This window comes from Chenopodium album, chromosome 22 (assembly GCF_948465745.1).
Source record: "Chenopodium album chromosome 22, dcCheAlbu1.1, whole genome shotgun sequence".
Classification (NCBI taxonomy): domain Eukaryota; kingdom Viridiplantae; phylum Streptophyta; class Magnoliopsida; order Caryophyllales; family Amaranthaceae; genus Chenopodium; species Chenopodium album.
This window is the reverse complement of record NC_137855.1, coordinates 30,901,979-30,918,622: the sequence shown is the minus strand read 5'-3', so window position 1 is coordinate 30,918,622 and position 16,644 is coordinate 30,901,979. Positions and strand designations below refer to the sequence as shown.

The window sequence follows — 16,644 nt, the reverse complement described above, 5'->3', positions numbered from 1 at the left end:
TTATCTACAATGCCCGCCACACCTACTTTCTTGCGAATAACCTCATTTCTGATTCTATCTCTTAAAGTGTTTCCACACATCCACCTTAACATGCGCATTTCCGTAACCTCCATCTTTTTAATATGCTCTTTCTTAGAAGCCCAACATTCTGTACCATAGAGCAACACTGGTCTTATGGCAGTCCTGTAGAATTTTCCCTTCAACTTTAAGGGAATGCTGCGGTCGCATAGCACTCCCGTGGCCGCTCTCCATTTAAGCCACCCTGACTTAATCCTGTGGGTCACGTCTTGATCAATGTCACCATTCTTCTGGATGATCGACCCTAGGTACTTAAAACATTCACTCATGGTCAAATCCTTTCCATCCAAACTCACCACTTCATTGCTTGTCCCCCTCTGAGTGCCAAAACGACATTAAAAATCACTGAAAAATCACATTAAAAATCATAAATTCCACTTCCCAGCCGAATAGCTCACTCACCCATATCATATATCATCGAGATGTATATAAAAATATTTACCTGATATATAGGCACATCCTCAATAAGAAGCTCAGCTCCAAGATCTCCACGAGCACGTTTTGCCTGGACAACATTATAGATGACGAGAACAACAAAACCAAGACTTCATATGGACAAAGGTATCATTAGAGAAGAAAGGCTTATAAAAGAAGGAAACTTGAAAAATGACCTACCCCATCCGATGCTGTAATTATAGCTTGAAGGTTTGGTATTGAACCTGCCCCTTTCAATCTTCACTATAACATCAATATCAGCATTGCAACCTATAAAGTAGATAAAACGAAGTCAGCAACAATTGAGTGCTGGAAAGCAGATTCTAAAGTGAGAAAAGCTAAGTCATCTTTACTTTTAAGGTAATTTTTCAACTCAATAACAACTCTATCAGTCTTCACAAATGAAACAGCATAGAAATCAACTTGATTCTCAACCCCGAACTTAATGTCCTCCCAATCTAGTAGTACATTCAAATGCCGCCTAGATTTGAGCTCCCCGCCATCAATTACCTGGCATTTTACAGTGTCTTCTGTCTTGGATTTCACAGCAAGTGATATCATTCCACCTAACATCATAAAGCAGTTTCAATAAACACCAGTCTGGAAGAATATATCTACCACACTAGGAATGATAGGAAACTCTCTCTACTTGGACCAACCAAATGCACATAAAGTATGGTTAGATTACAACTCTTTAAAAGTGCAGAATCTAACTTTCATGGACTGAGTTATGTTGTAGAACCATGAGAAATATACTGCTTCCTGGGCTAGAGACCTAGAGTAACTACATCACATATGTAACTAAGAAACCAAAATTTGTAACACATAAGATATCTGACACTATATATATATATATATATATATATATAGCATTTCAACCACTTGATATCAAGTTCCAGACAGAAAGATGGCTAGTACTAACATCCATGTTGAACGTAACCCTGTATTCGTCATCAACATTATCAACTATTAGACCCATTTTCCAAAACATAGCCAAATGTGTTTCACACTATAATTTCTAGAATCATCTATTATCCTCCTATAATACTACACCAAGGTCCATTCTCATATCCCAATAGGTCCCATGATTCCTTCATCACTCAGAGATTTTAGATGCAAATTGAATGAAGGTTCAATCTATCTAAAAGTTGCACCTGCATTCTTGTGTGCATAACAACAAAGATATAAAACTTCACAAACAAAAACAATCAAGTATAGGTCAGCAAGAGCCTTTTTCTTTCAGCCAATTAGCATAATATAATTTGTAGCTTTACTAAAGCAACTAAATACAGGGTATCACATTCTTTCAAAAAAAAATAAAAAAATAAATACAAGGTATCACATCTATTAAAATATAATCTTTACCAAAAAAAAAAAAAAAAAGCTAAAATACTTACCATCAACCAGAAGTATATCTCCAGCCCCTACATCATTCACAAAATCATCAAAATTGACACAGACAGTATTCTGAGTGCTTACTCCTCTTTGGATAGTAAAATTGAATTCTTGTCCCTCTTTTAGTAAGATAGGTTGAGGTACATCTCCACTTCTAACCTCAGGACCCTATATGAAAACAAATACAACAGCAAAACTTTTACTCTAAGTCACGCATAATAACCGTCAAAGCAAGAGCGAAAGAAGAGAGAGGTTCTGTAGAAATACAGAATGAGATTCGATTCGATTCATGAGGCGAGGCTAATAATTGTAAGTAAGGGATTGTATTTAACATGAATACATAGTTTCTAAACAGAAATGAAAACATGACCTGAGTCACATAAAGTATGATAATAAATCACTTCTATACTTCCCTAAAAGCTAGATAATCCGTCAGACTTTACAGCATAACAAAATGGAATCTGTGGTTGGTCTATGCAGCCATTAAGGCTAAGTTGGGAAGAAAAAAAAAAATCCCACCTTATGACACTTAGGTGTGTCTATAATTAAAACACATGGCTTAAAATACATGTGGATAGGCTAAAACACCAACAAAATAACCATTAAAAGTAATCACCAAAAGAGTAGCAGAACACAGCCATTAACACTCAGGTAACCCAATCAATCCTATACATTATGAATCACAACAGATATCCAGTCTTCCCAAATGGATGTTTCTGAATAACACGGCTATCCAACGGTTCTACCTTCTCTATATCCGTTTCAAATATGGAATAGCTAAAATGCCAATATTCTATTGCTGCCTATGAATCTGTGATACAGATAAGGATTGTGGTTCAACGGCAAACTACTTATTTACGAAGATAACTGACAATCATGGATTAGTAGTTGCACAGGATAAAAACTATGGATAAAAATGCTGCAAAAAGAGTTGTGAAATTCATAGAGTTTACCAAGTGCATTCTGATAACTGATAAGCAAACCCAGGTAAGTCAGTAGCCATAGACTCCATTCCATGATTCAAACTTCAAAGTACTATACTCCCTTTCCAAGGCCTCCATGATGGAATGATCAATAATCGTCTCAACTGCCATAGTGTACATAATCACCTTGAAAAAAATCTTCCTCTCTCAGTCATAGGTATCGACATGCCAGAACATCCCTCCAGTGAGCTGATCCTGATTTTTTCAATGTTCTTGAGGTAAATGATCAGTGCCTCTTGACCGCTTAGGGCAGCCATGGTTAGCGTTTGAAGGTGCTTGTGTTACTCCCGAGAGATGGCATGAAATGTATTTTACCCCTGAGTTTAGTAATTGATAAACCAGACTCAAAAGTTGCATAATCTCATGAGACTTCTTTAATTTGGAGGATTCAAGTGTTGTGATTATGAAACAAGGTTTTCCAAACATTAAAGCTCTGTATACTGATTTTGACCCAAATCAGTAGATTTTTATCCAAATAGCATGTAGATAGAATTGTCAATGACAGATCAGTAGTAATAAAACTAATAATACAGGAAACAAAACTTATCATAGTTCGTATATGTTAACTTAGGGACATCCCAAACAAAAAGAATATATATGTTATAAGCATGACAGCAAGAGTAATCGAATCATAGCAAAATCGAGTTAAGAGTAACAAAGATAGACCTTGCCACAAATGGATAGTACTTGTATAAAGCAGTTTACAAAGAAAAGGATTGCAAACAGAATTCTTTTTCATCATAAAAATGTACTTGTACGAAACTAGCTAGCATTGTACAAAGCAAGAGACTGCAGCATGCACATCTAGAATAGCAAAGCAAGAGATTTCAGCAGGCGCACTTCAGAGCCTCAAATGTACCAATGGATACTGTATTCAAAACTTAAAAAGTTTATAGTATCATTCTGAGCGTCCACTGCTGTACACTTGAAAGCCAGCTTGTCGAATTGCAGGAAGGTTGAAATTCACATTGCCGGTAAAATCAAAGAAATACGGATTTCTCATCAGTGGTCGAATTTGAAGAAAATTAAGATTTTGGTATTGTGGTGCTCGTGTCATGACACATATAGCATCCACATTTTGAAAAATTTCATTGTTGAGTGGCATTACGTGTACATCTTGACATCTTGTTGTGCACGTGCCTTCAAACATCTCAATATAATTTCCCCCCGGACGAGTGGATCATTTATCCGAAGTCTGGCTTTCTCTTTTTTCAGCAAATATTCACTTATGTAAATTGCTGGAGAATCGGACACATCTTCAGTTCCTTCCTTAAATGCAAATCTGAGGATGACTATTGTGGTATTCTTAAGAGACACCATTGAATCAAGCATTTTCTTCACAAAATGTTCCTTTCTCTTTTTGTTCACTTCAATGAACATCTTAAACAGGGTTGCAATTTCCTTGTGGTTAAATTCTTCTGCCATATAAGCCAAATAAGCAATATCTGTTTGCAAAGCAGGGCCACCAATTGCAACATTTGGAGTTAGAAAACCATGTCCCAATCTGTTTTCACCGTCAACGACTCGAAATACATCATCAATATTGAGGCCTAAATCATCCGCAAACGTTGACCCCGTATTCGCAATAGTTCCCAAACAGCCTAACAATGCATTGCTAAATATTTTTGCAAAATCAATCGATCTAGGATTTTGAATGACTACTCTGTTTGGCACATAATTATAGAGTTGATGTAAATAATCAATGTCAGCATTCACTGACCTGGATCCAAAAACAACTCGCTGAGGGTTAAGAAGTGTTTGAAAAGAGGTTCCTTGGCTAAAAAATTCTGGATTAACAAATACATGATGTTCAAACTCACCAGGTTGGAGCACAGTAAGTATTGTATTCCTCTCCTCAAATGGAACAGCAGATTTATCAACAATGACCTTAACATCTAGTGCATTGTCCCTGATAATCTCCACCATTCTCTTCCATTTAGCAACATCAATTTTTCCCTTTTCCCCTATACCTTCTTTCTTTGTTCGCATTTCAACTGCTAAAAATATCAGTTGACATTGTTGTACAGCAGCAACAATATCGTTATCAAAAACAAGGTTTACATCTCGATGTTGTGCAACAAGATCTTCCAACTCAGGTTCTGCAAAAGGCAATTGATTTAGCCCTAAATTCCATCGGTTGATTAAGTTGGCATCTTCATCAACTACTATAAAATGTTTGTTTGCGTACTGATTTGCGAGTGCGAGCATACTAAATGCCCCTAGTCTTCCAGCTCCGATACAACAGATGTTCTGCATTTCGGCTGCCATACTGATTGATAGAGAGAGAGTAGATGATTGTTGAAGGAAGAATTACAACTATTCTTGACGAGAAAGAAAATTAAAACTTGAATAGAAGTACTCCGTAAGTAGTAATTAAGGGTGTTTGTTTAGGGAAAAAAAAAGGGTTGGGACAAGGATAAAAATAGGGATGGAAGAAATGTAGGGTTTGTTTAGAGGGATGTGAATTATAAGGGGGTTAGGGATAGACCTGGCAAATGGGTCATCCGGGTCATGTATGGGTCGGGTAGGGTCGATTCGGGTTTCGGGTCAGGTATCGGGTCGAGTTTGGGTCGGGTCAATTTTCAGGTCGGGTATGTTCGGGTCGGGTCAATTTTGGGTCAAGTATATTTGGGTCATATTCGGGTAAGGTCAAATCTGGTCGGGTCACTTAATTTAAAGTAATATACCCTTGATTTGCTGATGCATCATCTATTTTTGAACTTTCCTTCTCTTGTTCAATGAAAACTTTTTAAATGTCAATATATAAAAGTATTACTATGTAACAATATAAAAATAAATTATTGAATTTTTATGAAGTATTTATACCTCAATTGATTAATTTCTCTCTGGCCTTGATCTTGACATTATAAATTTCACTTTTAACTTTTTTGGTTCACTAAAATTTTACAAATTATTTCAATTATGAGATTAACTATTGAACTAAGGAAAAATACACTTTAAAAATCCCATCTATGAGCGATTTAATTCTAATAATCCCAACTAAGGTTTATTTTTTTTTTATTAATCCTAACTATGGGGTCAGTTTGCCATTAGCAGTCGCGGATGACCGGTGACCTGAATTAGCAGTTAAATTTTTCTTTTTTTTTATATTTTAATTACATGTGTTGTATTTCTATTGGTCTAGAAATAAAGAGAAAAAGTTTTAAAAATTCAAAAGTAAATAATAAAAAAAAGTTAAAACAATTTAAAAATTAGAATAAAAATATCCCAAAACACTAGCCCCTCCCCCTTCCCCACCGACACCTCCACCGCCCAGCCCAATTTGCCGGGCCGTCGCTCCTCAACCATCTCATCAACCGTCGGCCCTCCCCTTTCCCTCTAAACCACCATTCCCGGTCACTCTTCCCTAAAACCAAGCCGCCTCCGAAATCTAACTCCCAACGCAACTCGATTTACTCACTCACCATTTCTGGAACTCTCTATCTCCTCCTTTTTCATTACTTTCACCTTCATTCTCATATTATCCCTCCCTTAATTCCTTACCTCCAATGGTGTCCTACATTGATCTAGAAGATTCACCCATGTTCCACAAGCAGCTATGTTGGGAGAAGATTCTTAGCAAATTACAAAATAGGAAAAGATCAATCAAAGAATACAATAATTGACTTCACTCACACATAATAAGGAAACAAGCTGAAAATGAAAAGACGCATGGTCAAAGATATCAAAGAATATTCGATAAATTATAGCTCATCAATCAAGGACTTGATTGAGTCAATTAAGGAGTCATCAATCAATTAAAGATCTTATGAAGACTATTGAATCAATCAAATAAAGCTAAAATAGGAAATGGATCAACTGTTTGACGAAATATTATCCGCGCAGTGGTCCCTACTGAGAACGGACAGTACGGACTCGATGCACCTTTTGGAGTAAGTCGACCGCCTTATTGAGCCTTTCTGAGAAAGGCAACTTCCCTTAAGAGCACGGACCATTTGAAGACACATAATGAATGCTTGGGCAACAAGCACAATCAAGTCCCATGGTTGAAGGAACGAATCAAGGAGATATCAATCACAAAGTCAACATTTCCTAAGATATGAAGATGTCAATTAATATTGTCAACATTACCATTGTAGCGAGGATCCTTCAATATATTTACCTTTATTAGACTTATAAATCATTATAAATAGGATGTTCATTGTAATAGAATTCATTCACACATTCATACATTGTCCAATATAATTTACTACACTGTTATACTAAAATCTCTGATTTATGTCGTCCTTACTGACATCAGTTCGTCCTTACTCAGATCAGAATTGCCTCTGTCATCTTGAGCCTTGTTCTTTGATTTATAATTATTATTATAGTTCTATTGTTTTATTGCTCTTAACTAATTCATTTGGAGGTTGTGTTTATTTCTTTTGGCAAATTAGATTATTAAAACCCCATAAAACCTTTAACAAATTCCTAGAATCCCTTTTCTAAGATTTGTCCCAAACAAGCTACCTTCAATTTTCCGTATTATTTCATTAAATTTGATTTTCGTTTTTTCCTTTTCATTCTATAAATGTTTTGAATCGATTTGAAGGTGCCACATATTGATTGGCTTTATATAATCACGACGCATAATTCAGTTGCAGATTTATATGATTTTTCGGTGATATATTAATCAAATTGAAGAATCTGAGTAATTGAGGATCATAATTACCTCCTTTGTTTTATTTAGGGGGTTCTGTTAATCTTAAGCAGATGGGAAGGTAGAGGTTTCGTGGATGCAGAGGGTTAGTTTAAGGTGATTTTGGGGGGGGGGGGGGGGGAAGGGAGGGGGCAGTTCGAGGGTGGGGTTGGGGAATATGGTTGTTTTCGGTTGGGGTGGAAGGGGAAAGGGGAGGTATGGAGGAGCAGGTTTTTTTTTTTGTTTAATTTTTCAATTTTTTTTTTGTTTTCGGTTTCCGGCGAGGTGGCGGCGGAATCCAGCTGGGCTATGGGGATGGGGGTGGCAGGTATGGAGGAGCATGTTTTTTTTTGTTTAATTTTTCAGATTTTTAATTTTTATTTATTTTTTTGAACCACTTACATGATGCCATGTGTCAAAGCAACCTGTTATAAAAGGTTGATGACCAGTTGGGACTGTTAGTGGAAAACATACCCCATAGTTAGGATTGTTAAAAATTAAACCTTAGTTAGGATTATTAGAAGTAAATCGCTCATAGTTGGGACTATTAAAGTGTATTTTTCCTTGAAATAAATGATTGTACATTTATTACATATATGAATATTTGTAAGTACATCAACTTGGGATGTAGGTTGTCTTCTAATAAATAGGATTCCCACTTTTTTTTTTAACTTCATTTCTATCCAATTTGTTGTCTATTTCAGAACATTCTTTTCTCTCATGAATTATAGGATAAGGATTGTACATTCCATTGTCAAATTGCATCAAGTGTATCACTTTAAATGGTACATCACTACAATGAAATTTATATTGTAAATCATAAAATTGACATGATGTTTCTATATTAGACAAATGTACAAAATAGTTCATAGAAATGATTAGTATAGTTTTACCAATGAACATATGTATACACATATATGCACACATATAACATAATATGAATTTTGAACATAAAGTGTTTTGTAAATGTTCATTTTACTATATATACAGAATTAGAAAGTATACGTTTTCCCCTTGTCATTTTTTGGTTATTTCATAAATGTACAAAATGAAATTTAGAATTGAACAATATTTGTAATAATTAACATATCACTAAATGTATATAAACAAACATAAATTACATGCTATACACATTCTATACAAATTTGAACACATATATGCACACATATCAATTTGAACATATAGTGTTTTGTATTTGTTCATTATACTTCACAGTACTAGACATTATATTTTATCCACATTTCGTTTTTTTTTGTATATTTTTATATAATTTTTGTTTGATCGTTAAAATCAAAATTATGCTTACATTTGTTCAAAAACTTTTATCATCGTCTCAGAAATAGAGCAAAATTATGCTTAAATTCAAATTTAAACAGTAACTTGTTTAAATATGAGCAAATTTCAATAAAATTATGCTTATACTTCGAAAAAATCAGTAAAACTTACTTTGATTGTTCTTGAACACCAGAATTTTCAATTTTTTTCCTGAAACATCATCAACAAAAAAAATACCAAAAAATTAGGGTTTCTATTGCGCAATTTTCAATTAATTTTACTCTAAACATGCAAAACATACTTCTTTTTAGATTTTTGGTCTGAAATTTATCGCGATTGCGCAATTTCGTCTCTAATGTCGGACACTTTAGTCGATTTTACTAACTTATTTGTGTAGATTGTAGCGAAAATGGAGAAAGAGGATGAGAGAGAAAATGGAGGCTGAGAGAGAAAATGGAGAAAGAGGATGAGAGAAAAAATGCAGAGTAAATGATCGTTTGAATTTTTTTTTTTAAATATGTATATATATGAGTGGGGTATTGGAAGTTACTGGCGGTTTAATGGGAAGTTACTGTGGAGTGTGGGGTAGTTTGTGGGGATGTGTGGAGTAGTGGGTGGAATGTGAAACGCATCGTTTGGAGGAGGTGTAGGGGAAGTTACCTACACAAGAGTCTAGGCTTACAGAATTACATAACTTCCTCATTATTCATCAAAGTGGGGCTTATAATATATCGTTGGAAAGCTCTTTGCAAGACCTATGCAACTACACCATTATTGGACCCTAGTCGTGGACCAAACTAAACCGGAATGCCTTTTTTCATAAACTAGCAGGTTTTCTAAAAGAGAAAGAAAGATTTTTAATAAAAACTACCGTAACACTAGACTTTTCACACTTTCACTTCATTCGATTATCATTCGACGCGAAAGGTATTCATCACTGGGTTTGGTTTTGGAGAGACACAATTGGGTGTCTACAGGATGAAAACCACGCAACGAGTGAAGAACATAAACAGTTTCTTTGATGGGTTTGTTAATCGGAAAACCAGATTGTGTGAATTCCCTCTACGTTACACAAGGGCAATGAAGAAGAGGGTTACAGATGAGAATGAAGTAGATGCAAAGGCTATCAAATACATCAGACGCCTTGTGAGTGGTTTCAAACATGAAAAATTGTTTCAAAAGTTATACACCGATGCTAAGTTTTAGGAAATTCAAAGAGAACTTACCCGAAAGATTTACTGTTATTATGGTGAGGTAACTGTCATTGATAATGGTACGATTTGGTTTGTGATTGATGATAGGGTGTGGATTGTATCGGAAGGTGAAAGCGAGGAAGTAATCATTGATCGACGTCGTAACTACTCTATCTTGTTCAATCCAGTGACAAAGGAGGTTTCATGTGACTGTAGGAGGTTTGAAACCCATGGCATCATATGCAAGAACTGCATACGTGTCTTGGATAAGAACAAGGTGGAAAAGATTCCTGACAAATACATTGTCGATAGGTGGCGTAAAGATATTGTTAGGAAGCACACTAGAGTGAGGGTTGCATACCATGATCCCACCCAGACCCCGGAAGCTATGATATAGTGGACATAGTCGTCAAAGCGTTATCTAAACTCCATATCGAAGTCAAGGAGAGGATCGAAGAAAGAAATACATGGAGTTTGCAACAACAAACCCTCCGCTACTGAAACTCCACAGTCAGAGATAGGCTCCAACAGTCCATGTCAACCATCTGCCTCCAATCAACAGGCAACAATTTTAGATCCGCCAATAAAGAAGCGAGCCTGGGGCAAGTCTAAAGGTTCTAGGTATAAACCACTCTCTAAAACAAGTTACAAACCACCTAAGACTAGGAAAACCAAGGTAAATTATGTGTCAGGTGACTATGGTTTATGAAGTTTATGTGGCTATGTTGTTTGATGTGAACTCATTTTTTACCTTAACTTTGATGAACAGGGGGAAAAGCAGGATGATGAGCTGGGAGAGTTACAGGTATATTTCTTCTTGTTGCAACAAATTATACATTACGCTACTCACTTAAGTGTTCGTGTTGTTTTTAAAACTTTAAACTCTAAAGTGTGTCTGTTTCATTATACCAACCAGGACATGGATTTCACTGAGGCTGATATATGCAACACCTAATATGGTAGTGTTTTGGGTGTTTTTGTCGCTCGGGAGAGTTACGTCACAAAGTCTAGTCCGGCTCGAGCTGCACCTGCAAAAACACGAAGACTCCGGGTGTTGGAGCTCCGCCTTTGACGATCAAGTTAGTAACTTGAAAAAGAATAAAGAAGTGCGGAAATTTAGGTGGGTATCTTCTCGGATTCCGAGATTAGGAGTTCTCTGATGAGAGAGAAAGTGGGTGTAATAAATGATTGAATGTGTCCCCAAAATGGGGGAATATCTCCCTATTTATAGGGTCGTTGGGAAATGTGCCCCTCCCTAGGTCACTCTGACCTAGGTTTGGTGGGCTGCGCCGCAAAGTGCGGATTTCTCGAGAATGGGGCCCTTGAAGGCCGCAATTCTGATTGTTATTTGAGGTATCCACGTGTCAGCTGGTGCGTGGCCTTCGATGACCTGCTAGGGCTTGACACGTGGAGCTCTCTCATTGGTCCACATGTCTAGGGTATTTTTACCCTAAACAGGTAGTGGTGATGATGCTGATGTATGCAACACCCAACATGGTGATAGTGTAAGCCATGCTAATGATGCTGACTTGGTGCTGGACACGAACAACATGGAATGGACCAAAAGGAGTTCAGAAGCTTTTTAAGGTTAACCATCTACTAGTACTCTATCCTTCCATTTGTACTCTACGAATATTGTGCTATATTTCTTAAGTTGGTATAACATTTCTTTATTAGTAACATTTAGTAGTGTAGGGAATATTTCAAGCACTATAACCCCAAGCTTGAACCCCACTGTGATCATACATTTAAGTATGATGACGTTCCAAAGGGAAGAAAGCTAGAGCAAAAGAGTCGCCAACAAGTTTTAGGAACTTGTAAACCCAAAATGATCCAGGAGATCGTCAACTCCATAAGGTCAGGAACCAGATAGGGTTCGGGAATGAGGGTACGAATCCAATCTACAAAAGAAAGGACCCGCCCTATAAAATAGGCCTCTACTTTATTCTACTCGTATTCATGTGCGCTTTTTTACTAACATGCAAACATTAGATTTACCCTAAACCTGTTTATCTATGTTGGTTGAATATTAATGCACAAACAAAACTATTATTGGCGATCACTTGAATTAAAATCACATTAGCCTAAACCAAATTATTAATTATCTTATTAAGCGTGATTTCAAGTATAAATTCCCTTTAACATGCATAAAAGGTGTCATCAAGCAATAACAATAAATAAATAATCAAGCAACATAATAATAACCATAATAATTACATCATAATCATCATAAGGCATAATAAAGCTTAATAATAATAGCAAGATCCTAGGCATGATACTAACAAGATTAATAAGAAATCCTAGCATGTCACTAATCAATAAAGATCAAAGCTCTAAACCTAACATGGTACTAACATGACATTAGAAAAGAGTAAAAGCAACCTAAACATGATTCTAGAAAGCATAAGAACATCCTAACATGATACTAGGAATTGAACATTAATAAACATCCTTTCTACATTGAAATTAAAAAGAGAGTAAACTAATAACTTACTTCGAAGCCTCGTACCTCTTTCTAATAACAATATACACAAGTTAGTAAACTTCAATAAAAATAATAATTGAAGAATTTAGGAAAAATAAGAAAAAATAATCCCAACTTTCATCAAGTTTGGTACAATAATCCCAACTTTGGATTATTCTGGAATAATCCGAACTTTAGGGGGTCTTCATTTTCTTCAGTCCCAAACCGGTCAACGAGAGTCAACGACCTTTAATAAGAGGTCACCATGACACGTGTCAGCTTGTCATTGGTCCAAAAAAAAATTAAAAAAATTAAAAATCAGAAATAAAAAAAAATAAAAAAAATCCCCCCCCCCAAACCACCAGTTTCCCCACCTCCACCAGCCCCCACCCCAAAATTACCCCCACCCAGCAGGAAAACTCCCCCCACCAGCAATACGCTCCAATAGTGGATTACCCAGGTTCAAGTTTTTACAGCTGCAAAGATCAACTCATGTCCTCTGGTAATTTCACGACTCAACTCCAATTTCTTACAGGTGCAAAGATCGACTCAATCCAATGGTGATAACTCATAAGCTGATGAAGGTGATAATCCTTAGGAGAGAGAAATTTTACTGAGGAGAGAGAAAGTTAAGAGAGTAACAGTCGTTAGACGGTTAACAAAATTAGAGTTAATAGTCAACGAAATTCGGAGATAACGTCTGTCGTCATTAATTATGAGAAAATGTCAGAATTACCCTTACTTTCCCAATCGAAAGATGATGTCGCCCCTAGATAAACAACATTTGTTTCTCATTCTAATAAACTTGAATTAGCTCTTTGGCATTATCAATTTTGTATTGATATAATCAGTTTTGATTTGATATAATCTATTTTGATTGTATATGATCATCTCTTATTTCGTGTTATGTTAGTTGAGACGATTAATACAAGAGGGGGGTGAATTGTATCGAGTTCCTAATGACTACTTTTTGCGGACTAGTGAATAATGCATATAGGAACTTGCAAGCACACACAGATTTTACGAGGAAACCTTCCAGGGCCCAACTGGAAGTAAAACCTCGACCCTGCCTTAGGGATTTCAAACACACAAACTCCACTATAATAGGGCAAACACCAAGTTACAACCTATTAGACGCGGACCTTTAATTTCACAAGTTCCTCACTGAAATTGCTACTTGATAGGACCCTATCCTATCCAACCTAAGCACCACACTTAGATTCACTCGTACTGCCAAAGTACTACACGTACTGCCAAGGTGCAAACTCTTAGCCTCACCAAGAAGCTTACAAAACTGTGTATGAAATAAACAATAAACTCACCCAAATAACCCAACCCAATACAAATATACAACACCTAGTATGTCAGGCAAGCAATGCACGAAATCCGAAACTAATATGACAAGTTAGAAGCTTGGTAAACTTACTCAATTACGCATAGTGATTTCTTCACGCATAAACTCACAAAAACCTAAAACCATTTTGCTCTCTACTATTTATACAAGTCACACTCGTATAGAAAGTAGGTTTTCTAAAAGATAAATAAGTTAACTTAACTTATCTTTAAAACACGGTTTTATGTAAATCATATGAATAAAATCTTTTCCGAAAAATAAAGATAGAAAGATATTTTGTTAAAAAGAATTATCTTTTTAACAAACCGATTTAAAGGAAATAAAGTTTTAGAAAATCTTTTCCTAAAATCTATCTTTTATTACTTTCCGTATTATTTTATTTACCAAGCCAACTTGTCACGCTTCTAATAAATTTCGTGCAATAACCTACTTAACATATTAGCAAATAATATAGAAAGATAAAACCTTAACTAAATTTATAGCTGCGCCGGGCTTTTGTTCAGGTAGATTACTTGGGCTCCAAGCTTATTAAGTTCCACCAAAGAACCTCAGCTTGTTGTCTTCAAGTTCCTGTTAGGGAACGTTCCTATTAGGGAACTAGTTCTTGTTAGAGAACTCTTCTTCTAATTTGTTTAACTTCTTTGATAAAGATCTCTTCATGTCTTCTTAGTTCCAGCTACTTCTTCCATCACCATGATCAACTTCACCTAAACTAATCAAACACTTAAAAACCTTTATTAGTCGAGTTTTCTTTAGTTTAAGTTCCTCATTATCAAAACCTTTATGCTTCAACAATTTCCCCCTTTTTGATGATGACAAACTTAAGCAAACTCTAGAAACAAGTTAAACAAAATAGAAGGTCGTATTTTTGTGTTTTTGGTTTATTGACTGAAAGTAAACACATACTGAAATGAAAAACAGAAACAAAAGAAACAAAAATAAACAAAGTAAACTAAACAGAAATAAAGTAAACTACTATAGCATCATATCAGAGAAATTTCTGATACTTTCTCAACTGGAACCTAAACAACTTCGGCATCCAAGTTTGCTTCTTCTTTTCCCCCTTTTGGCATTATCAAGTTATTAAGCATCTAGCCACAGCCCCTCAAGTAATTCATCGAGTGTGGGAAACTGAAGGCAGCGCTGCTAACTTCCCTTAAGTTAGTTCCACTTTCCTGCATAAGCTTTCATAATATACACTAACACACATGTATAAGCTGTTCCAAAAGCATTCTATTAAAAACCAAAAGATTAACATCCTTCTTAACAAATTTTTACAAACCAAAATAAATTGTTCAAGCATTAAAAACATAAATTGAAATTGTTCATGACTGCACCAGGAAACTAGGATAAGCTAGGAAAAGTTAAGGCTGATTATAGGCTAGGTTTGGAGAAGGTCCATGATCTTTTTGCTACTCCCTCTGTTTCATAAACATGTTCCTGTTTCGCAAATCGATGCAAAATTTTACCCATCCTTGACCGCAAATATCTTTAATCTCACACTAGCAAAAATTATAAAAGTTAGATATTAATAATCTACTCACCAAGACGAATCAAACTTGATCCCACATGACTATATTTGCTCTTATAGAATAAGAGAAATTTAGAAGATTCTCTCTTTCTTAAAAAAAGTCAAAGATTCAAAACAGGAACATCATTGTGGAATGGAGGGAGTATCTTCTCTTTGATGTTCAATTAGGGCTTCAATCTTGTCTTCAAGACCCTGAAGTTTCTCCTGGAACTCATCTTGTTGTTTCTTCAGCATCTTGTCCTGTTCCTGGATCAGCATCTTTTGGTCTTTCAGCTGCTTCCCCTGCTCTTACACAAGCTTTTCTAGTTTTTGCACTTGGACCTTTTCAACAGCCTCTTTCAACTATTTCTCAGCATATTCCATTCTCTCTACCAGATCTGCAACTTACCCATCTAAAATTCCCTCGTCAACATCTTGTTCCAAAGGCTGCTCCATACTTGTCTAAGGGACTGAGCTTGCAGACAGTCTTCTGCTCTTCCTCACAAGTTGTTCTGGTGCCTCCTTTTCCTTCCTCTTCCCAGTAGTTTTCTCTTTCTTTTCCTCTTCTTTCTCCACTCTCTGAATTTTTCCCTTCACCACCTCCAAACTCAATCCAGCCAAAATTTCTTCATTAATGACATTATCTGGCTTCTCATGCAATCCACCAAACTTCCCTTTCAACACTACTCCCAAGCTTTCAAATACCGTAGACAAGATAGCTCCATATCCAACCTTAGTTCTAGGAACACAGTGAACTAAGTGTTGATACATCAAAGAAGGAAAGTTGACCTTAATCCTCCTAGAGATACGGAAAATTACAGCCATGTCCATTAAGCATGCTTCTCCTTTCTTAGCAGTTCTAGGCAGAATTGTTTTCTTAACTAGATTAAACAGCAGTTTGTTCATGGGGCTCAAATCATTGTGACTCATTATGTTCTTCCCTCTTTTTCCTCCTAAAGCTTCAACAATATCACCACTTAGATAGTTTCCTACTTTCACAGTTGCTTTTCCTTTAATGTAAGACTCATAACCTTCAGTTGGAGTTTTCAAGATTTTTCCTAGGGTTTCAACATCCATCTCAATTTTAATTCCATCAATTTCACTAGTTATTACCCCCAATTTTGCTTCAAAATTTTGACAGAATTCAGTCATTGCTACGGGATACAAGAGATTATCAGATGCTTTAGTCAACAAATACTCCCAACCCTGGAACTTAATTAAAACAAGATATTCTAGGAACTTTGCTTGTCTAACCTAATTTAAATCAATTCTATGACCAACTACATACCTCCCTGCTTGTGACTCAAGTTCAGCT

At 35.9% G+C, this 16,644-nt stretch overlaps 2 protein-coding genes across 2 annotated transcripts; one reads left to right on the top strand and one right to left on the bottom strand.

Moving 5' to 3' along the window:
• Positions 1-3,512: 3,512 nt before the first annotated feature.
• On the bottom strand, positions 3,513-5,426 carry LOC145605918 (UDP-glucose 6-dehydrogenase 3-like). The gene has a single exon (XM_081661982.1). The coding sequence runs from the start codon at positions 5,157-5,159 to the stop codon at positions 3,996-3,998; it is 1,164 nt and encodes a 387-aa protein (XP_081518108.1). The 5' UTR covers positions 5,160-5,426; the 3' UTR covers positions 3,513-3,995.
• Positions 5,427-9,786: 4,360 nt separating this feature from the next.
• Positions 9,787-10,956, top strand: LOC145604176 (protein FAR-RED ELONGATED HYPOCOTYL 3-like). Its single transcript, XM_081660121.1, has 4 exons — positions 9,787-9,989; positions 10,110-10,347; positions 10,771-10,806; positions 10,918-10,956. Exons 1-4 carry the CDS (start codon positions 9,787-9,789, stop codon positions 10,954-10,956), a joined length of 516 nt encoding a protein of 171 aa, XP_081516247.1.
• The last annotated feature ends 5,688 nt before the right edge of the window (positions 10,957-16,644 follow it).